This window comes from Ornithodoros turicata, chromosome 8 (assembly GCF_037126465.1).
Source record: "Ornithodoros turicata isolate Travis chromosome 8, ASM3712646v1, whole genome shotgun sequence".
NCBI lineage: Eukaryota > Metazoa > Arthropoda > Arachnida > Ixodida > Argasidae > Ornithodoros > Ornithodoros turicata.
The window spans coordinates 5,884,844-5,908,639 of NC_088208.1; the positions used below are offsets into that span (position 1 = coordinate 5,884,844).

At 46.6% G+C, this 23,796-nt stretch overlaps 1 protein-coding gene and 1 pseudogene across 2 annotated transcripts in view; both read left to right on the forward strand.

The window, feature by feature from the left end:
* LOC135365867 (uncharacterized) overlaps positions 1 to 5,229 on the forward strand; it is a 107,468-nt gene extending 102,239 nt beyond the window's left edge. For both annotated transcript variants that reach the window (XR_010413973.1, XM_064598554.1), the window contains one exon: positions 5,024 to 5,229. Coding sequence is in view for 1 of the 2 variants with exons in the window: in XM_064598554.1 (XP_064454624.1) it covers positions 5,024 to 5,047 (24 nt within the window). In the remaining variant the exon portion in view is untranslated. The remainder of the gene's footprint in view (positions 1 to 5,023) is intronic.
* Positions 5,230 to 12,330: 7,101 nt separating this feature from the next.
* On the forward strand, positions 12,331 to 13,326 carry LOC135366372 (putative nuclease HARBI1; annotated as a pseudogene).
* The last annotated feature ends 10,470 nt before the right edge of the window (positions 13,327 to 23,796 follow it).

Sequence of the window (23,796 nt, forward strand, 5' to 3'; positions counted from 1 at the left end):
CTCTGTCTTTTCATGAAAATATTCTGCAAGCCGTAGCCTCCGGGAAAGTTATCAAGATCTAAATGTAACTGGTATTCATCCACTCTTGCATCATTAGGGCAGAACGATAATCCTTTACCAAGTAGGGAACGATCGGAGTTCGTAAGTTCACGTGAAGAAAGGTTGATAACGTTACGATCTTTTGGTAGTCGGTCGGCATCACGCATTGGAGGGGAATTATTATTTAGATGCGTTTCAGGGACGTGCTGCAGATTAGGGTTTGAGGCTACGGCAAAAGTGGACAAGAAATTGGGCGCGTTTGAGGCTGTGTTATCGGCGGTATGATGTTGTATGTTATCCCGAGTGAGCTTTTTTTCTTTCTGTAGTTTTAGGCTCACTCGTTTCTTTTGAAAGAACTCGTCTAGTTCAGCTCTATGAGACTCAGATAAGGTGGTTGCGTTTGAGACGCTGTTCGCCTCCTCTGACAGGGAATTGATTGTATCTTGACACTGCATAATTAGTATTGTGGATAGGGCTAGGGACGTATTGTGCAGGGTTGATAACCACTCTTTTTCAAGGTTTTGGTTAAGAGGAAACGTAGATATCTTACGAATCTGCAGTCCTCGCGGGCATTTTCCACTCCTTTCATATGTTACCAGAGTATTAAGGTGAGAAGAGTAGCGCGCAATTTTGTCCGCGATTTTTCTGAGTTGGAAAAACGCCTGGTGTTTTTCCAACTCAGAAAAATCGCGGACATAGCCATAGCTATGAATGCCATAGCCAAACTAGATCACCCGATCGAGAGAAACTATTCCAAACACAGCCCCGAGCCGATAAGAATTCTACGGTAAACCTCACTATTAGCTTCAACGGTTATGCCCCGGACGTACACCGCATACTTAAACGACACTATGCAATCCTCACCCAATCTAATCGTATGAGTCAGGTGTTTCCGGAACCACCCCGCGTTACTTATCGTCGAGCAAGGAACATCCAAGACAGACTTGTGAACGCCAAGTTAAACAAGTCCTCGGAACACAACGGTTGTCAACCATGCAACGGACGCAGACGCCAGATCTGTAAATTAATGCAAACTGCTACCAGAGTAGAAAGCAGAAATTCTAGCTATCGCACAAAAATTAATGGTTTATTTAACTGCAACTCTTCTAACGTCCTTTATCTCCTTCAATGTAATGAGTGCAAGGCCCAATATATCGGTCAAACAGCTACATCCTTCCGAATCCGATTCAACAAGCACAGGTCCGACGTATCAAAGAAACCTAATCTGCCAGTGTCTCGACATTTTAGTAAACCCGGCCACTCAATTAACGACATAGCCATTTTCGTTCTGCAATCTGGTTTTCCATCCCAACGCCTTAGAGAACAAAGAGAATCGTTCCTGATCCACAAATTTAAAAGCCAGATTAACCAGGACCCCGGCGTCCTCTCAACAGTTCGCAACCTAAATTCCTAATTCTCTCAGAATACATACACTCTTTTGTATCTCTTTCAGACTCCCCGGTTGGTCACCCCAGGAAATCATTGCCCTTCGGCGAAGAACATGACTGCCTATGATTCATTGTACCCCTTTACCTTTGTTTGACCCCAGGCAGCACAATGTACTGAAAGTCAAGTGCAATAGGGGTGGTCGGGTAGGTGGAAGGTCTTCGACAGACTCGTGAAACTAAAGAACATTGATAAGACACATACCGTCCACCCCTGTTGCACTCAACTTTCAGTCATTGTGCTGCTTGGGACAAAGCACGTGTGCTGCCCTCTCTCCTTGTACATATTCCCCTCTCATTCTTTGCAATGGTCTTGCGTCACCATAGTATCCCATTCCTGTTGAAGACAGCGCTGCTGTCGAAACGTCGAATACCACCTCTTAGTTTTTAATAAAGTCCCCCTTTTATTCCTCCACTTCTGATCTTTATTGAATACCTTTATTTTTCGTGGTCAACCGCATTCGTTTATTTCAACTTATATATATATATATATATATATATAAGTGTGGCCTACAGGCGCACGCAAAACCTCCACGACAATATAGTCAGCTCCAAAGTCAACCGACCAACAAGTCCGACGGCAGGCTGCCACCCGTGCAATGGCCGCAGATGTCAAATATGCAAACTAATGCGAAGTGCCCACGTACTTAACAGCACAAATTCTAATTTCTTCGTCAAAATTCATGAAGACTTTGACTGCAATTCATCCAACGTCATTTATGCCATTCAGTGCAACGCGTGTCAAGCACAATACGTAGGTCAAACCAAAACATCTTTTCGGATCAGGTTCAACAACCACCGGTCGGACGTTAATAAAAAGCCAAATCTTCCTGTTTCTCGTCGTTTCAACCAGCCTGGTCATTCAATAAATGACGTCGCCCTTTTTATTCTTCAATCAAACTTTAGCTCCGATAGAGGCAGGGAACAACGCGAGTCTTACCTCATTTACAAATTCCAATCAATCATTAACGAAGATCCCGGTGTACTTTCAACAGTAAGGAATCTGGTCGTCTAGATGGGATATACTTTCCCATTTTTTTCCTTTTATTTTCCTTTTTTCTCAGCTATGGCCTCAGTACAGCTCACCGTGAGCTGGCTCCCGAAGAAAGATGACATCACCACCCGGACTTGACCTTGCGGAATGTTCCAGAATATGACCCAGACAACTGCCACGTGGCATACTTGCACCGATTGTGACGTCACCCAGGAAACCTATTTAAGCAATATGCAACCCTTGTACCTCTCTTGTCCTGACGAAGACAGTGCCACTGTCGAAACGTCGACCATTCTTTTTTTTAATCTATGTGTTAAATCCCATTAAATAAATTAGTTTTTGTTAACGTTCCTGTAACCTGTAGTCCAAGTCTTATGATTTCACTTTTATTCAACTTCGTAGCCGCCCTGATATATTAACCTATTTGTCCTAAGAGATATATATATATATATATACTTAACAACTTATATATATATATATGTTTATAAGAGCATCTGCTAATTTTCTTCTGTTATATATATATATTAATGAAGACACATTTTTAATAAAAACTGTAAGTGCTATAGCCATGCTGTTTTCCCTTCTATATCATCTTTGTGCCGGCGGACGTTCTTGGCCATATGTTGCTCAACCGTCAAATGTCTAATTACCTAATAATCGTTAGTTAACTTTTAATTATAAAAGCTACGAAGTTGTCCCAATTAGAACCCCCCCCCCCCCCCGATGGGATACATTTTCTGTTTTCTTTTCGTCTTTTTCCAGGACGCAAGAGGCGACAGTGTGCTCTTTCACCCTCTCACATTGGGGGTGAAGGAAAGACGGGTCTCTGAAGATGAGCAATGAACAAAATAAATAAAAAAATGGTGCTCCTTTACGAATTTGTTGCGGATGATCTACCGAACGGAGTTTTGTTCTGAAAACGGCCACGATATCAGGTCACCAAAGGAACAGATGTTCTATTTGGGACAGTTTCGTAGCTTTTATAATTAGAAAGTTAATCAACGATTTTTAGGTAATTAGTCATTTGACGGTTGAGCAACATATGGCCAAGAACGTCCGCCGGCCCAGAGATTATACAAGTGAAAACAGCATGGCTATAGCCCTTATAGTCTTTTATGAAAAATGTGTCTCCATTAAAAAAACACCCCCTGTAAAAATTAGGGACATATATACAGGGTGTCTAAATGCGAACATATGTTTTAAACATATATATATATATCACTTTTTCCGGGAGGAAATCAACTGCCATATAGCATATGCTCAAGGACACTCCTTAGGAGGGCATTAGCAAACTCCTAAGGCAATGTCTTAGTTAACTTTCAATAATTAACTTTTCAATTATAATAGCTACGAAATTGTTCCAATGAGAACACCTGGTCTCTTCGATCACCTGATACCGGAGCCGTTTTCAGAGCAAAAATCCGCTCGATAGATCGTCGGCAAAAAATTTGTGAAGGAACACTATTTCTTTGGTTATTTTGTTCATTGCGCGTCTTCCGAATTTGCGTCTTTCCTTCGCCCCAATGTGAGAGGGTGAAGCAGCACAGTGCTGCCTCATGCGGCGAAGGTGAGCTTTAACTTGCGGAAACAAAATAAAAACAAATCTATTGTGTGACTCGGTCGTGCTGGACTCGATCCACAAGGCGGCGGTACCGTCGGCTTCGGTTGGAGCGAGATCATGTAATGTAAACAGCGTCGGGTAGAGCTTGACACAGCCTGTGATTCTACTCGACCCGCTCCCGTCGTGCTCATGTTAAACAGGCTACTGTCACTTCAGTGAGGGTACATAGGGATCGAGAAGCAAGATACAGGGTACAATCGATAACAAACTAATGGTTATCGTTTAGTTAGGCCTGTTCTCTCGTTGGTGGTTTCACGAAATAGTTCTTCTCCTAGCTCTCCTCAAGCTTTAGTTTCACGTTAGTCACCTTATAGGTGGTGCAGGGGTCACAGAATTCTTATGCTTTGCCCTGCACAACCCACATACTGCAGCAGACACAGAAACAGATATCTTCTTCACTCTGGCTCGCTGCTGCTTCAGTTAATAAAATTTAAACGTTTCAGTAAAATAACAGATAAAAAAGCAGAAGTGAACTATATCAGATGCTGGAACTCCGAGCTCTACACTACCTCAACCCTCTACTACACTACCCTCAACCCTCTCACTTTCCAATTTTCGCCTTCTGCGTCCTTTGGCCTGCTATTATCTAATGCATGAGGCCCTACTCTATAATCCCTCGCAAATATACGCTATAGCAGCTACTCTGTTGTTTCAGATAGCTGTCGTGCAACCTTGCTGCCGTTATGAAAAGTATAGAAAGCGAAATTGAAGGGGGGTAAATTGATTCCCTCCTTTCGCCGCCTGCATAACATTGGCGGAGAACTGACGGCGCGTCTCGAAATGACGTTTTTCGCAATTTCTTCCAGCTATTGCCGCAGTAGAAGGGAATGTATTTCGTTACGGAAATAGGATGAATTGGACGCGCGCTTTTTCTAACTTTCAGTGCCTACATCTCGCTTATCTTAATTTTACTGTATTTTCCAGGAGTGTGGCATCGGCAATGATTGAGTTCCGAAACGGTCTGTTGTGCCTCTTTCTCAACGAGGGTGCAGTTGCTGGTGAGCTGCATGGAAACAGCTCCGCCTGTGTGTGTGTTGTTCCAGTGCCATTCTTTGCATGGTTTCTGTCTTCTTGTTTAAGTTTTGTTTGGATTGCAAATAAAATGCGATGAAAAATAAACACTCTACATGACAGAACCCGTTTCGTTCCCACGCACAGTAGACTGTTTCACAGAAGAAGGTCGCACAGAATGCCCGTTGAGAACCTTTAGTAAGAACTCTGTAAGTAAAGTAAAAGTAAAAACTCTGAATAGAAATAGATTCACGGAATGCTTTCTCTTGACATCTCTTTTGATGAGCCACTAAAGAAAAATTAAAATAAAGGGCGACTGTTCTGCCTTTGCTGTTTTTAGCCTCAATCTTCCCATTCGGGCAGGACAACACGACGGAAGGCCTATATCACGGTGACATGCCACAGGGTACCTTACTGAGTTACGGCCCCCAACCTCACCCTCATTCTTCCAAGAAGAGCAGTCAGTAGCAGGCTTCTTCGGAAAGACAAGCAGTCATCTGCACATCAGTTGCATTTTCTACAAATGGCTTTGCGAGTCAGCACCTTACCCATTTTGTCCTGAGTCGCTGTTCACCATAGCCGAGTACCTGCGTGCAATATTAGAAAACATCCATATTCATGTTATTGTCAAGTCAGGTCAACATCCACTTCAGGCCAGTTCAAGATATGACTGGCTTTGGGGGGAGTCAAATCCTGACACGTGTATAACCTCGCTTCTGGAGTAAATTGACTTTCTTCCCTGGGAGGAACAGTTTTATCCCTCTGAGCAGTGGAGCTGTTTAACGCATGGTGGAGTCATATGACCTTTGACTTGAGCCATTTTCTGTTTGTTTAGAATCATACGTTGGTGGTGTTTGGTTTCGTAGTGTTTAGGTAAACCCCCTTTATTACTTGAGCTGCGTGGCCTTGCTACCTACATAGTTAGTTGCTATTGTAAAATAATACTCTGTACAACTGCTGCAGCTCTTCCGTAATAATAATAATAATAACAATATGCGGGAAGACGTATGGCACACTTGAAGTAAACAAGTAGTCACTTCCTTGCAAGCGTTATTGTATGGCTTTCAGATATGCAACAGATTTACTGCCTTTGTATCCGCCGTGCTGAGCGTGATCGACTACGGCAAGCAGTTTCGTTAGCACCAACACTAGCAGCACAATTCTTCTTTACCTTCTCAGTCATTGGCTGATGACTGAGCAGAGTCCTCACCTCTCCCTGAGTTCCTCAGACGCTCTCAGGCATGTGTCGGCACAGTTCCCTTAGAAGTCGGCCCAGGACGCACATTCCCCCAGGGCGTAAGTCGTGACGTTGCCCACCTCAGTGAGGCCAACAACGGCGAGACCTTCGTCATCACCACCACCACCACAGCCCCGAGTTCTCCTTCCCTCCCTTCCCTTCTCCCTTCCTCAGACTCTTTCAGACAGAACACTTCCCTTAGAATCGACTCAGGACGCACATTCCCCCAGGGCATCAGTCCTGAAGTTGACCACCTCTGTGAGGTCGACAGCGACTAGCCACCACCAGCCTCTCCCTGGGTTTTCCTCAGACGCTTTAAGACAGACTTAAAAATGATTTTAAAAAAAACCAGTGCTGGATAGGACGAGGACGAGGGGAAAAACGACTTGTGGTTTTTATCCCTCGCTCTCGTCCTACCCAGCACTGGGGGATATTTAATTATTTTAAATTTCAACATGTACCAACCAGCCCAAACACTTGCTCTGTTAAGACGGACGTCGGCCAAGGACGCAAGATCTCCCCTCGGATTATCATGAAGTCGCCCACATGAGCATGGCCGACTACGGCAGGCACTTCTATCATTACCACCGCCATCTACTTGTGCGCATGAACTTTCGAATGTTGCATGTCTATCCTGCAAAGGATCATGAAATACTAGCTGATGTGCTGGTCATCAGAAAATGAAACGCCACCATCAGAACCAGCAGAAATGAAATATTGAGGTGATTAAATTACCATGTAATAAATCATAATAACTCAACTACAAAATGACGTTATTATAATAACGTCATTCTGTGATTGATTTATGTTTCTAAACCCCTCATCGTCGACTTATTGTCGTCCTAATCAGGATGACATTATTGTCTATAGTGAACGAGAGAAAAAAAGTAAAAACCATGTTAGTCCTCGCCATAATATGTTCGTATACACAATGGGATCGATGCAACTCTGTAGTGAGACCACGGAGTAAGAAGACTAGCTGAGGGCTCCCTATGTAACCTCTAGCCCTGAGGGAGGAGAATTCTGTTTCCCAAAGCGTCCGTATCTGGAAGGGGCGCCCAAAGGGCACGCGCCAGCCAAGTGAGCTCACTGTACGCTCCCTGAGGGACGCTCGCATCGAAACAAACATGGAGGACATGTGCATTTGTGGATCGTGTCCTGCGATTCAAGAGCTATACCCTCACGGTGTTATTGCCGTAGTGACGGTGCGACGAATTCGGGACTGGGAAAACTACCTTGTGCGGTACGACGAATATGAATTCAAAGAAAGATAAGTTGTGTGTGTGCATGAACACTACAGACTATACTGAACATCAGGAGGGGCACGGACAATCCTGGCTTCCCTTGTCCGCCCATTCAGTGATTGTTACAATCTGGCCGTTTAGTACAACACAAAACACACACACATAAGGAGACGATGTTGACGAAGGTGAAGGGATAAATGCCCTTCTGGATGAGGTTGACGGAAGCAGTCACCATTTGATGGCTGCAATGAAACATGCTCTAGCCGCCGCTGGCAAGGAGCGTTTTCCCCAGGTTAGACAAGGAGAGGTTGAAAACCTGCATGATATCACAGAAATGTAGGTCGCCAATGTTAGACCCTCATATCTTTTCCCAATTCAAAGCTAAGATCTATGGTTCACCCAGATTTAGAATGTGCATGTGGCGGAGAAGGTAGCTCGGGAACTACTCTTTAAGTAGTAATTTTCGCGAGGACCTACTTTTCGAGAAATTCGCGAACGCCCTTTTTTTCGCGAATTTAAAGTCCCGCGAAATATCCGAAGCAATGACAGAAAAGTACGAGAAAGAAATGAGGCTCTGGACGCTGATACTTCGTGAGAGACATGTTCATTGGCAGCAGAAAAAGTTTGTCGCTTTCCGTGCGGAGGATGGCACCGTCAGGCAGTCCATGCACGTGGTGGCTGGTTGAAGGAGGACGATGCGGCGACGTTGGCTTCAAGTACTGGAGCAAGAACATGGCGGGAATGAGTTGAAAAATACGAAGCTGTCACGATGCTCACTGCATCGATGCAGACCCAAGAATGAAGGGAGACACAGAATTTCTGCAATGACCCCTCATTGTAGCATTCTGAGTCGGAAGGACTTAAAAGGGATGAATGGGTTATTGTGCTTTTGTTAGTTCAAGGTGGAAAGTCGCAAAGACGCCTCGTGCGGGGGACGATACACTGCGGTACCGCAAATTTAAGGTTCCGCGAAGAATTGCCTGATCCTGGCTCCTCGCAAATTCGTGAATTATTGAGCCCGCGAATTTAACCACTTATACAGTATATTGTATGTTGTGCACACACACTACGAGTTCTCTGGTGTTACGACAAATAGGTGACATGTATCACATAGCACCATGACAAAATTCGAGAAGTGGGCATTACGAAATGGGGGTGCTCGTGACGCGAAAGGTGCCAACCTTTCGCGTGTGCTGGTTAAACTCAATTCCACAAAATTCGCAGTGTGTCGTGCATTCGTGTCGAGACTGGTCCTCCAGCCTTATGACCAACGGCGAGGGACAGTGTTCAAACCTATCGATTTCATTGCAAAATCCCTTGAGCGCGAGTGAGCATTCCTCTGACACGTCGGGTCCCAAATAGCCACCTAGCCGCATTATGTTTCCAACTCAGCTTCTCACTACAACGCTGCAGTACAAGCTCATCTTGTGCACACTCACAGCGTCCCTAACCAGTGCATCCTTTTCCAAAACGCTCTCCGTGTCCAATATCGTGAAATTGGGGACACATGTACTGTATTTTGGTAAATGAGGTGCTCTCCTCCGCTTTTGCCATTTCAAGAATCGCTTCGTTTATGTCTTCTAGAATTCTGCCCCCTTGAATCCCACGCGGGGTTGAGTCCAACCCGTCTTTTGCCCAACCTCCGCACTGGAAGACACGGACACAAGTGAACAAACACACCCTTTAATCAGTGACTAGAGAAACTTACATGGACTGCTTCCAACCAGAGTATCCTGCAGGAGGAATGTTTCTTCCGAGGACCGCTCAGCCGAAAAGAGGCCCCTGTGCCTTTTCAGTAGCCAGTTAAATAATCTTCGCCGGAAGAGACAGCCAGTTTTCCCTCTCCCGGCGAGATAACGGCGCCGTTGTGCGGCCGCGTCACCCCGCACTCCCCCCCCCCCACTTAAGCACAGGTGTCATGACACCTAATCAATTGTCCGGTAGGTCAGGAAGGTCAAGCAGACGATCTTCTTGTGTGCAAGGATGCTGGGGGGAAGGGACCAAAAGATCTGGCTGCAGACGTCAAATAACACCTAAAGCTGCCTGGAGGTTGTGTAGGTTCCCAGGATTAGACAGAGGCGGTGCTCCTTGGGTGCGGCAGAGGTGGAGGGCCCCACAATGATGTGTCTCCATGTGAATTTGGGACACCTGGCAGATGGGCCATAGTCCCTTCGGGGATGGTTGACCGGCCCGGCTAGCTCAGTCACTAGAGCACGAGATACCTAATCTCGGGGTCGTGGGTTTGGGCCCCATGTTGGGCGTCAATTTGTGGGATTCTGCCCCTTGAATCCCACGCGGGGTTGAGTCCAACCCATCTTTTGCCCAACCGCCACACCATAAGACACGGACACAAGTGAACAAACACACTCGATCTAGCACCTAACCCACTTTGGTTTCAAACGTGTTAGTTTTAAGTCGACACATTGAACGTCGTTGGAGGTAAAAACCCTTCTTTCGCACAGTTTCTACGTGTTGCAAGGACTCTGCGGCAGCAGAGTTTATCGCGTATTCGATTTCTTGGTGGTTATGTGAAGGTTCACATGAAGGACATGAGGAGTCAACCTGTCAACTCTGTCCTTAACCATGAGCACCTTAGAGCACAGATAAAATTTGAAAGGCGTGTTGCTTCCAGGACGGGTGTGGTTGCTGGAGCTACGATAAGTAGATAGAGCCGCAGATCGTCCATCTTGTCATCGTCCAGGGAGCAGAGAAGTGTCTACATAGTAGCAGTTCCGTCGAAGGCCTCATCTGTGACAAAGAAAGGAAGTAAGCATCTGTGACGGAGGGATGATTTTCCACAACATGTTCTCGTAATTCAATGATTCTATGGCCCTCGACTGGGCTCTTTTCTGGGCGGCTTGCATTTGGTGATTCATCTCTAGCCCACAAGACAGAGGAATGAAATCTGCATACGACTGATCCCATTCCCACATAAGCAGCTAGGGCATCAAAAATTTTCTATGTTGTAGGTAGTTCCTTAGACTATGCACAGAAGGAAAATCAAAATTAGGACTTGATCAGTAGGCGCGCTGTGAATTCTTTGCCAACTCTAGGGGTTTGTCATCGTCCACTTCAGATATTACAAAGGTGGACTACTGACCCTGTTGTCGTCCTCATCTGAAAAGACAACTGCATTGTAACTGAGGATTTTATATTCTAGCTTCGTGCTCTCATTCTATGGCCATGAACGTGGTATCGATGGGGTCGTACACGCTTAAAAATGAACTTCACCACATAGCACGCTCCTAGCCAACCATCACCCCGAATGACAACGTTCTCGCCCTAGATTTGTTGAAAACAGGAGGAGGAGCCTATTTTGTGCCATTATGCACGGCACAACGGCAAGCCCTTTCACCATCACCACCATCATTTTTAGAGTGTACTGGCATACGAGACAGCATGGCACTGCTGTCAAACAAAATCAGCACATGATTCCTCCTCACGAATCAATGCACACTTTTCCTTGCAGTTAATATATTGTAGCGGCCTGACGACAACGACGAGCATCACGGGTTACTCACCTGCTCGCGCTCACCCCTTTTGTTTCTCGTTCAGTAAAATCTTGGCTTCTGCCCGCCACTAGTTTCCTGTGCGGTCGCTTGTAGCATATAGCTCCTGCAATATGCTTGAGGTTGATGATGAGAGAGGTTGTTCATAGGGAGGAGTCCCTGCATGTTTAGTGACATCTGGCTATCATTTCCGGAAAAACAATAGCACATCTAGAACCGGACAACTTGTATTTTTTCTATGAAGCGGCCCATGCCATGGATGGATGCCCCTCATGGGCTTTCGGTCAATCGTTGTAGAATCAGTGTGCCTTTTATAGCCTGCGCTCTTTTCCTGACATTGCAACAGTATCGTCTGTACTTCGCCCCCACGCCTTAATTCTATCTTTCGTATCTTTTTTCGTTGTGATATCGCATATCACAACGACGCCTACCAGCTCAATGTTGAATAAAACATTTGAGTAATATCTAGCGAACACTTTGGTGCATTCTGGGCCATCTTCTGTAATGCCACGTATCATCTTTGAAGCGATCACACGGAACAGCAACAACGGGCGGCAAGGCAGCGAACGACGGGCTGGATCCACGACACGCCGCGCTGATTGGCGAGCGATACTTCCAGAAGCATCTGGGCCCGCTTGCACGAAACACTTTGAGGACACTCCGGGACACTCCTCGGCACTTTCCTTCCTCTGTGATGTCCTCAAGCGGAAAAGTGGCTTGCACGAAACAAGTTGAGGATCGTAGCCATGAGGAAGGTAGGACGGCGGCGCCGAAAGGGCTGAGGAAGCTACTGGCACTCTCAACGCAGCTTCGACCGTCTTTTACGCTAGCACTAACATGGACCGCATGGATCGTGTTGTGACGCTGCGACGCCGTCATCGGCTGTTTCTCGCGCTCTCGTTGTCACGGCAGCGAGTCTACAGAGACCGTGAAAATCCTTTGGAGTGTCTAGACGACGGTGAGCTGCAACGGCGGTTCCGCTTTACGAGGGATGGAATATTTTTCATTACGTCCCTCGTTGCTCTCGACATCGAGCCTGCGACCCGTCGGAGCCAGTCCCTCCCGTCGTCGTTACAAGTGCTGCTGACATTGCAGTTCCTCGCTACTGGGAACTTTCTCATCACAGCGGGTGACGTGGTCAACGTGCACGAAGCAACAGCCTGTCGTGTAGTGCACCGCGTCGTTGCAGCGCTGTGCAAGAGGGTCGGAAAGTTCGTCCGGTAAGCATATATGCCTATTGGTGTTCTGTCTGTTTTCCCTGACTCCTAAAATCATGTTTTAGGTGGCCAAGTGGTGAGGAGATAGCAAGGGCCCAACACCAGTTTTATCATCTGGCCAGTTTTCCTGGGGTTGTGGGAGCAGTGGACAGCACCCATGTTCGCATCCAGGCACCGTCAGCACACGAGACAGCTTTCGTCAACCGCAAGAACTACCACTCCATAAATGTTCAGCTCATTGCGGGTGCGACTGTAAGATCTTGGACGTGGTTGCGAACTGGCCCGGTGCCACCCATGACTCTAGGATACTGCGTGAAAGCACCATTGGGAGGGAGCTGGAAGCTGGAGTCCACACTGGGCTTCTTCTTGGTGACAGCGGGTACCCCTGCAAACGCTGGCTGATGACACCGTTTCTCCAGCCCCGAAACAGAGCACAAGAGAAGTACAATGCTTCACACTCGACAACACGGGCTTTGGTAGAGCGGTAAGTTGGTTCAGGATATCACCGATATTTAGCAACAACATAGCAAGAATAGTTTATTGAATGACTCAGTTTAAAACGTGGCACTCTACCCTGTTAGTTATGTACATACATAATATGATGAGCTATATACATGCATGTTTCCATGCAGTATGGAAACTGCAATGTAAGCGCAAAATTGCACACCGTTGCAAAACTAGATGGAACTGCAGCACATGCCAGCGGGGAAGATGCACAGTGTACATATTTGTTCCTTATTGTATGTATTGCAGGACAATTGGTCAGCTGAAAAGGAGGTTCCACTGCCTTCACAGTGAGCTGCGAGTGCTAACAAAGCATACCTGTCCTATCATCGTGGCATGCTGTGTCCTTCACAACACAGCCAAAGAATTCGGCAGTGAAGTGCAGGAGGCAGACAGCGACAATGATCACGACCCCTATTACGACCCCCAGCTGGTGTCCAGTTATGAAGGACGTCAGGATGGCTTCATGTACAGAGATGCCATCGTACGTCAGCATTTCACATGAGCGTAAGTGGACATTTTGGAACATATCACTCAACACAGTTCTAAGCGTGAATTGGAGGTCTTTAACAAACAATTTAGGTTAACACAGGCTAAGGTCAAGTACAGCTTTAAGGGGTTGTGACACATCTTCCCATATTATCCCAGCTGTGTGTTCTAGGTCTTGTATCTCACCAAGTACGAGACGTAGAAGAATAATGCTTCTTCCTTCAGTACTCTGGAGTGGAGTACGACACAGACATGACGCCATAATGAACCACATCTATTAAAGAGTCGCAACCCCTGCAAATATGTGCAAATAAAGCAACAAACAAATTAAGCACTATGAGGGTACTGTCATGAACAAATTAAGCTCGCTTCAACTGCATTGTCACAAGGGAATGAATACAACGAGATAAGAAATAAGAACTTAAAAATGTGCGCATTTGTGCTATTGCTGCTGTTGGAGACGTTCCACTTCCAGCTCCAGTTTTGTCTGCAGCAGCCTCTCTGTGTTGTGTCTCAGCAGTTCAGTCTGCTGCCTGAGACGCTCTGTTTCCTGCCTGAGATGACATAGCTCAAGCTCCTCGAGAGCAACTCTCTGGCGGACCTCAATGAGCCGTTGCTCCATTGTAGCCGTCTCAGTGTCCTTGTGAAGGAGACCCGAGTAACTGCGCTCTATGTTTTCTCTAGTGTCCCTCCTGGCTCGCTGGGAACGCGCATTCGTACTGCTTCGTGCCGGCTGCTCCTCTGCACCGTTCCCAGCACCGGCAAACGGCTGTGAAGAGGCACTACCCCCTGTGCCACCCGCCTCGCAAGTCACGACAAAGTTATCATCTTCACGCAGCCCAACTACAGGCACAACATCCTGGACCACAGTACCATAATCGTGGTCATCACTGGTGGACGGCCCTGGCAGACTTGCAATGACGTCCTCGATAATGGCAGCGCTGTTGTAGAAAGCAAAAAAACACGGATGAGTTGGTTTGGTGAAATGTACAGCGATTTCCTTCATTGTTCCTTAGCACTCTGTTTATAAGTTGTATGTTTGACTTTACAAGAGACCCAGTTTTGTGTGTTTTGTGCGTGCATATATGTACTTCCTCAGTCCACGTTTTGTTCGGGTTTTGTTTTGAGCAGTTTGCTTCAACTGTGGTTCATTTCTTATGTCACAAAGGACAGTGTGCAATGTTTAATATGCATAGTTATGTTTGGATTGTTATAATATTTTTGGGTTGCCCCAACATTTTGCTCTTCATATTAGTTAATTGTTGTATTGTTGTTTGTTGTTCTGTCTATATGTCTTGTAGATAGTTTATTGAATACACCACAGGTGCTCTTCTTGTAGCACAACGTGCTCAATGGGGTTGTAGCACTTCGTAAACAATAGCATTGTATGTCTACCTGTGTGTCTGCCTGCCTGTAGAATGTTATTGTTTACATCAGTGTGAGGGTGCATTTCAAGTTCCACAGCAAGGGATGTGACACCAAGTGGCGTGTATTATGAAACGACCCCTTCGAATAACCATTTTACAGATAACATATAATGATTCCCTTATCCCCCACTTCCAATGTTCTACACATTGTACATGCAGTATGGAGTGCCTCATTGTACATTAGTAAGCCAATCAGGTGCTGTCCTGACCTATGAAAATTCTTTTATCCGAACATGTCGTGCTCTTTTGCACCAGCTCCACCTTGTCAGTAGTGTTTGTGTTCCCCTATTACAGTCGAACGCAATGTGAGACGTGCCTTGTTGGAAATTTTTCACGTGGCAGCCGTATTAGTTACATAATACCTGTATTACTTACCCACGGGTGTCCATACCTCCTTCAACCCCAGTGATACTGGGGGAATCTTCACCAATAATGTCGATCACAGCCTGTGTGATTGCAGAGGGCTGCGAGACATTGCCTCCCCGACCTGTAATCAGAAGTCCAGAACGTTGTAGCACAAAAACAAATGTGAACACATGTGCTCAGCAGTGTGCCTTTGTAAGTGTAAAGCTATATGTAGTGTACCTTATGTTGTGGGATGTTATTGACATGTCAAATGACTCTAAATATGTTTTGGCATGAATATATTGTAAAGCTGTCACCAAAGCACTTGAGTGCGAAACAAAAGGATGCTCCAAGGAAGCCAGCAAATCGGGTTCCATTCTCATTGCTTTTCTTCCATTCTCATCATTCAATTGTACGTACGCCACTGTGGGATGTGTGGCTTCTGCTGTGTTATGCGAAGTTCTTGATGCATTTCATAACGTCAGTGGTGGAGGTCATGCTCCTCGTACAGGTTCACTATGATGTAGTAATGTGTGTATGTCTTTATTTCACTTCCATTGCAAATGAGGAACACGTACATAAGAGAACCCAATATAAAACTAATGTATGTAATAAAGCCTCATTGCTACTTACCAGCTTGGAGTGACTGCCTTCTGAACTCAAAGAAAATAGTTCTGTGCCTTGTGCACAGGTTGTCCCACTGTTTTTTCAGCTCTGCAACAGTTCGTAGCGTAGTTGGGTGCCGCGCATTGAGCACATCCGCAATTTGTTGCCACGCCGCCTTTTTATCTTTTTTGGTTAGCGATGGACTAAACTTTCCCCTGATGACAGTCCTCCTGTCCATCACCTCTTGGAGGAACTCCAGTCTTTCTTCATCGCTCCACGTAGAAGCACGGCGCTTTTTTGCTGGAGCACTTTCCATTTCAAACAAATCAAAAGCGCGGAAATACTGCGTGATCGTCTGCTTACTAAAAGCGCGCATTTCATGTATTTGATCAAATGTCTCAGGTCATATTGTGGGTAACGTATTTCTCAGCAGTATTTGTGGAAAAGTTATTTCTTGGTATCGTCGCTAATGTCAAACGTTTTTCTCTCTTTTTTAATATTCCCATTCTTGGTGTGAGGCCAGCTAATCGCCGCAGCTGATGAATATCGACGGCGGCGATCACATTTGGGAGAAATTATCCGTCACAGGGAAGAGACAGTATGTAATATGAGGCTCGTTTATTGCAAAAAAGATACAAGCAGCAGCATCTTATACATGCATAACAGTGAAAATAAAACAATCGCTCGCTATTGTGCATTTCTAAAATTACATGGAGCGATAGCAAAAGCAGACGACAGTCCCGTTCAGCGCGATCGCTGGTTGGTCTAAACGCAAAATGACGTGATGTTTTTGGGGAGGAGCTTTTGATGTTCGTTCCACCAATACCAGCCTGCCGGAAGTTCCTAGCCACAATCCACTCAAATTAGGACGTCTCTCAAAGTGTTCGTGCAACCCACTTTCTGCTGCAACCCATAAATTCCTCAGTTGAGTAACGAAATGCTTGAGGAAGGTGAGCATTGAGGATCGTACCGAGGATTGTTTCGTGCAAGCGGGCCCTGTTCCTTCGCTGGCATCAATCTCAAGGACGGATCCACGACATTGGAGAAGCTTACTTCCCCTTCTTCACCGACGCATGTTTTCTACAATGTTCTTTTGATTCTCAAAGTTTCTACGTATGTTTGCCGCTGTGTATAAAAGCTTGTGAGCGTCCAGACGGAGCATTCTTTACCTTACACTCTTAAAAATGAACTTCACCGCATAGCACGCTCCTCGAATTATGTAGTTATCTGCCTTGATTTGTTGAAAACGGGAGGCGTACGCCTTTTTTGTGACACTTATGCTGTTCATAATTGTCACAGAACAGGCGTACGCCTCCCGTTTTCAACCAATCAGGGCAGATAACGATATCATTCGCAGTGATGGTTGGCAAGGAGCGTGCTATGCGGTGAAGTTCATTTTTAAGCGTGTAGTTCTGTTTGAGAGCTACCGCTCTTGTGTTAACTAGCTAAGCAGATGAATAAAGCGTTCGCCGATTATTCGCCGTCTCCCTCGTCTGTTTTCATCCGTGACATTTCTGGTGGAAGTGCAGGGCAACCCATGCACAACGGCCTGGAAGAACGGCAACGACTCAGTCGAATACAGGGTGGTCTACCTGAATCTACCTAAGAATGCTCCGTCTGAGAGCCCACAAGCTTTTATACACAGCGGCGAACATTGCAGACAACACGCATCGGTGAAGAAAGGAAGCAAAGGAACAGATGCTTCTGGAAGCATCGCTCGTCAATCAGCGCGGCGTGTCGTGGATCTTAGCCCGTCGTTCGCTGCCTCGCCGCCCTTTGTTGCTGTTTGGTGTAGTCGCTTCAAAGATGATACGTGTCGCCATGGTAACGTGCCGCTGTGTAAAGCTTGTGAGCTCCCAGACGGGGCCTTCTTCACCTTAGAGAGCTACCGCTCTTCTGTTAACTAGCTAAGCAGATGAATAAAGCGTTCCCCGATTATTCGCCGTCTCCCTCGTCTGTTTTCATCCGTGACATTTCTGGTGGAAGTGCAGGGCAACCCATGCACAACGGCCTGGAAGAACGGCAACGACTCAGTCGAATACAGGGTGGTCTACCTGAATCTACCTAAGAATGCTCCGTCTGAGAGCCCACAAGCTTTTATACACAGCGGCGAACATTGCAGACAACACGCATCGGTGAAGAAAGGAAGCAAAGGAACAGATGCTTCTGGAAGCATCGCTCGTCAATCAGCGCGGCGTGTCGTGGATCTTAGCCCGTCGTTCGCTGCCTCGCCGCCCTTTGTTGCTGTTTGGTGTAGTCGCTTCAAAGATGATACGTGTCGCCATGGTAACGTGCCGCTGTGTAAAGCTTGTGAGCTCCCAGACGGAGCCTTCTTCACCTTAGAGAGCTACCGCTCTTCTGTTAACTAGCTAAGCAGATGAATAAAGCGTTCCCCGATTATTCGCCGTCTCCCTCGTCTGTTTTCATCCGTGACATTTCTGGTGGAAGTGCAGGGCAACCCATGCACAACGGCCTGGAAGAACGGCAACGACTCAGTCGAATACAGGGTGGTCTACCTGAATCTACCTAAGAATGCTCCGTCTGAGAGCCCACAAGCTTTTATACACAGCGGCGAACATTGCAGACAACACGCATCGGTGAAGAAAGGAAGCAAAGGAACAGATGCTTCTGGAAGCATCGCTCGTCAATCAGCGCGGCGTGTCGTGGATCTTAGCCCGTCGTTCGCTGCCTCGCCGCCCTTTGTTGCTGTTTGGTGTAGTCGCTTCAAAGATGATACGTGTCGCCATGGTAACGTGCCGCTGTGTAAAGCTTGTGAGCTCCCAGACGGGGCCTTCTTCACCTTAGAGAGCTACCGCTCTTCTGTTAACTAGCTAAGCAGATGAATAAAGCGTTCCCCGATTATTCGCCGTCTCCCTCGTCTGTTTTCATCCGTGACATTTCTGGTGGAAGTGCAGGGCAACCCATGCACAACGGCCTGGAAGAACGGCAACGACTCAGTCGAATACAGGGTGGTCTACCTGAATCTACCTAAGAATGCTCCGTCTGAGAGCCCACAAGCTTTTATACACAGCGGCGAACATTGCAGACAACACGCATCGGTGAAGAAAGGAAGCAAAGGAACAGATGCTTCTGGAAGCATCGCTCGTCAATCAGCGCGGCGTGTCGTGGATCTTAGCCCGTCGTTCGCTGCCTCGCCGCCCTTTGTTGCTGTTTGGTGTAGTCGCTTCAAAGATGATACGTGTCGCCATGGTAACGTGCCGCTGTGTAAAGCTTGTGAGCTCCCAGACGGGGCCTTCTTCACCTTAGAGAGCTACCGCTCTTCTGTTAACTAGCTAAGCAGATGAATAAAGCGTTCCCCGATTATTCGCCGTCTCCCTCGTCTGTTTTCATCCGTGACATTTCTGGTGGAAGTGCAGGGCAACCCATGCACAACGGCCTGGAAGAACGGCAACGACTCAGTCGAATACAGGGTGGTCTACCTGAATCTACCTAAGAATGCTCCGTCTGAGAGCCCACAAGCTTTTATACACAGCGGCGAACATTGCAGACAACACGCATCGGTGAAGAAAGGAAGCAAAGGAACAGATGCTTCTGGAAGCATCGCTCGTCAATCAGCGCGGCGTGTCGTGGATCTTAGCCCGTCGTTCGCTGCCTCGCCGCCCTTTGTTGCTGTTTGGTGTAGTCGCTTCAAAGATGATACGTGTCGCCATGGTAACGTGCCGCTGTGTAAAGCTTGTGAGCTCCCAGACGGGGCCTTCTTCACCTTAGAGAGCTACCGCTCTTCTGTTAACTAGCTAAGCAGATGAATAAAGCGTTCCCCGATTATTCGCCGTCTCCCTCGTCTGTTTTCATCCGTGACATTTCTGGTGGAAGTGCAGGGCAACCCATGCACAACGGCCTGGAAGAACGGCAACGACTCAGTCGAATACAGGGTGGTCTACCTGAATCTACCTAAGAATGCTCCGTCTGAGAGCCCACAAGCTTTTATACACAGCGGCGAACATTGCAGACAACACGCATCGGTGAAGAAAGGAAGCAAAGGAACAGATGCTTCTGGAAGCATCGCTCGTCAATCAGCGCGGCGTGTCGTGGATCTTAGCCCGTCGTTCGCTGCCTCGCCGCCCTTTGTTGCTGTTTGGTGTAGTCGCTTCAAAGATGATACGTGTCGCCATGGTAACGTGCCGCTGTGTAAAGCTTGTGAGCTCCCAGACGGGGCCTTCTTCACCTTAGAGAGCTACCGCTCTTCTGTTAACTAGCTAAGCAGATGAATAAAGCGTTCCCCGATTATTCGCCGTCTCCCTCGTCTGTTTTCATCCGTGACATTTCTGGTGGAAGTGCAGGGCAACCCATGCACAACGGCCTGGAAGAACGGCAACGACTCAGTCGAATACAGGGTGGTCTACCTGAATCTACCTAAGAATGCTCCGTCTGAGAGCCCACAAGCTTTTATACACAGCGGCGAACATTGCAGACAACACGCATCGGTGAAGAAAGGAAGCAAAGGAACAGATGCTTCTGGAAGCATCGCTCGTCAATCAGCGCGGCGTGTCGTGGATCTTAGCCCGTCGTTCGCTGCCTCGCCGCCCTTTGTTGCTGTTTGGTGTAGTCGCTTCAAAGATGATACGTGTCGCCATGGTAACGTGCCGCTGTGTAAAGCTTGTGAGCTCCCAGACGGGGCCTTCTTCACCTTAGAGAGCTACCGCTCTTCTGTTAACTAGCTAAGCAGATGAATAAAGCGTTCCCCGATTATTCGCCGTCTCCCTCGTCTGTTTTCATCCGTGACATTTCTGGTGGAAGTGCAGGGCAACCCATGCACAACGGCCTGGAAGAACGGCAACGACTCAGTCGAATACAGGGTGGTCTACCTGAATCTACCTAAGAATGCTCCGTCTGAGAGCCCACAAGCTTTTATACACAGCGGCGAACATTGCAGACAACACGCATCGGTGAAGAAAGGAAGCAAAGGAACAGATGCTTCTGGAAGCATCGCTCGTCAATCAGCGCGGCGTGTCGTGGATCTTAGCCCGTCGTTCGCTGCCTCGCCGCCCTTTGTTGCTGTTTGGTGTAGTCGCTTCAAAGATGATACGTGTCGCCATGGTAACGTGCCGCTGTGTAAAGCTTGTGAGCTCCCAGACGGGGCCTTCTTCACCTTAGAGAGCTACCGCTCTTCTGTTAACTAGCTAAGCAGATGAATAAAGCGTTCCCCGATTATTCGCCGTCTCCCTCGTCTGTTTTCATCCGTGACATTTCTGGTGGAAGTGCAGGGCAACCCATGCACAACGGCCTGGAAGAACGGCAACGACTCAGTCGAATACAGGGTGGTCTACCTGAATCTACCTAAGAATGCTCCGTCTGAGAGCCCACAAGCTTTTATACACAGCGGCGAACATTGCAGACAACACGCATCGGTGAAGAAAGGAAGCAAAGGAACAGATGCTTCTGGAAGCATCGCTCGTCAATCAGCGCGGCGTGTCGTGGATCTTAGCCCGTCGTTCGCTGCCTCGCCGCCCTTTGTTGCTGTTTGGTGTAGTCGCTTCAAAGATGATACGTGTCGCCATGGTAACGTGCCGCTGTGTAAAGCTTGTGAGCTCCCAGACGGAGCCTTCTTCACCTTAGAGAGCTACCGCTCTTCTGTTAACTAGCTAAGCAGATGAATAAAGCGTTCGCCGATTATTCGCCGTCTCGCTCGTCTGTTTTCATCGGTGACAATATGACGACGAGAAGACCCAGAGTGGCATTCGATCCCTGGAACCTCCCATACTGGACATGATACACTCAGCACTAGACTAATTCGTGTTGGGAGCCCTTCTCCAAGTTAATGTTTTGTTCTGCTGCTCGCCTGTCAAAATTGAGTATGTCGAGCTCTGAATCCGTGTCGTGTCACCAAATCGCTGCTGACTACCGTCCCATATTACTAACGAGTATACCGTGCAAGATATTGGCACATATCATCTGCAGTCATAGTTCGTCACCTTGAATCAAACTCTTTCTTTTCCCCTTATCAACATGGTTTTCGTAAACATTTTTCTTGTGAGACTCCTTTGGTATCTTTCATTCATGACATTCATCTCCCTTCGGACAGAGGAACTGATGTTGATTGTATATTTCTGGACTTCAGCAAAGCATTCGATAAGGTGCCCCATAATCTGTTGCTTTTAAAATTATCCTTACTAAATATTGACCCTAAGGTATTGTCCTGGATTCAGTCTTTCCTTATTGGGCGGTCACAATTTGTCACAGTAAACAAAGTCACCTCTGCCCTAACCCCTGTATCATCCGGCGTCCCCCAGGGTTCCGTCTTGGGCCCGCTACTTTTTCTCATATACATTAATGATTTACCTGGGTGCGTCAGGTTTTCCATTCGGCTTTATGCCGACGACTGTGTAATCTATCGAGCCATAACTAACCCCTCTGACCTTCATATTCTGCAGTCAGATCTAGACTCCGTTCTTGACTGGTGCTCAGCTTGGTCCATGGAAATGAATATTAAGAAATGTAAATGTTTAAGAATCTCGCGCTCACGTAGTCAGCCACCCACGTTTTCATATAAAATTAACGATGTCCCTCTCGATCAAGTATCTGAATATAAGTATCTCGGTGTTCATATCTCATCAGACCTCTCTTGGAAGTCCCATATCACGCATATTTGTAATTCAGCTAACTCTTCTCTTGGCTTCATCAGACGCTCATTCTACATGGCCCCGTCCAAGGTTAAGCTACAGCTATATAGGTCTCTCGTGCGACCAAAATTAGAGTACGCATCATCGGTATGGGATCCTGGAACAGATAACCTCATCAAAATGTTAGAATCGACACAAAACCGAGCCAGCCGTTTTGTACTCTCAAGCTACTATCGTACATCAAGTGTCAGTATCATGAAAAGGTTTCTGTGTCTACCCTTGTTAGCATCTCATCGCAAGAATGCTCGTTTGTCACTTTTCCATAAGGTATTCTATCATAACGATCCCATTCTCTCCTCATACATTTCATCTGCCACTTACACTTCGCACCGCATTGACCATTTCCGTAAAGTGCGCATTCCGCATGCATATACTAGTGCCTTCTCTAACTCCTTCTTTGTTCGCACCGCGTTGGAATGGAACAGGTTGCCTCGTGCTGTTGCTTCCATCCAGGACTCGCCCACCTTCAGGGACACCTTATCTGATCTACTTTGATGGCTAACCTTTTTGTGCTATTTTTTGTGTCACTATCTCTACAGAGACTGAGACTTGCTCTATGTTGTCCTCTTTTTTTTTTTCGTTTTGTTTCCCAGTGTTGTACTGCCCCTCCCCTCTTCAATGCCTCATGGCCCTGAGGGTATGGAAATAAATAAATAAATAAATAAATAAATAAATGAGTTCCCGGTGTTGGTTCCAGCTATGGTGGACACCTGCTATATTATGAACATTGTCGCGAACACCGCCATTCTCCTGCACGGCTGCCTTGGTTGTGAAATCGTAGAGTTGAAAAGTGACGATCGACGAAAAAGCCTGATTCCGATACCGTGTGGATGTGTTGTATTTGTCCGTCTGTATGTGTTTGTGTGTGTTCCAGCCTCAGAACTGTAGAGTCGTGAAATCGGAAACTGCCTGTGGTTTTCCTTGTGAGCCTACGTTCTGATAAATGCAGGGAACAGGTACTGGGCAGACTCTCGAAATGCATTTCTGCAAATAAGCTGCATATCAATGTGAAGAAATTGTTTGTTTGTTTGCAAGAAAAAACTATTTTCTCTCAAATGAATAACTTGAATCAGCAGAGGTGCCCTAATTTTTTGTAACCAGCATACGGTAATCTGAAAGTGTAACGAAATAAGATTCTAATTTCAGGAACATTCACATTGATTCGCGCACCTTCCTAGACAACGATTTGCCATGCAAGAGCTGCAAGAGATGTATCTAGGCATAATACTTCAAGCACTTTGTTTTCACTGGTCTTTGAATACCCTGGAACCTAAGAATGCCATTTCCAAGGTCTTAAAAACCATGAAATTTTCTCACAGAAATTTTTGCATCTTTTTTATTCGCGTGGATATACAGTGCAAATTATGGTTATCTGATGTCGGAACTGAAGAAAACCAAGCGCAATAAGTAACTGAAATCAGAAGTGTGAGAAATGAATGGCACCCTCTGTTGTATTTGTTTGCCTTC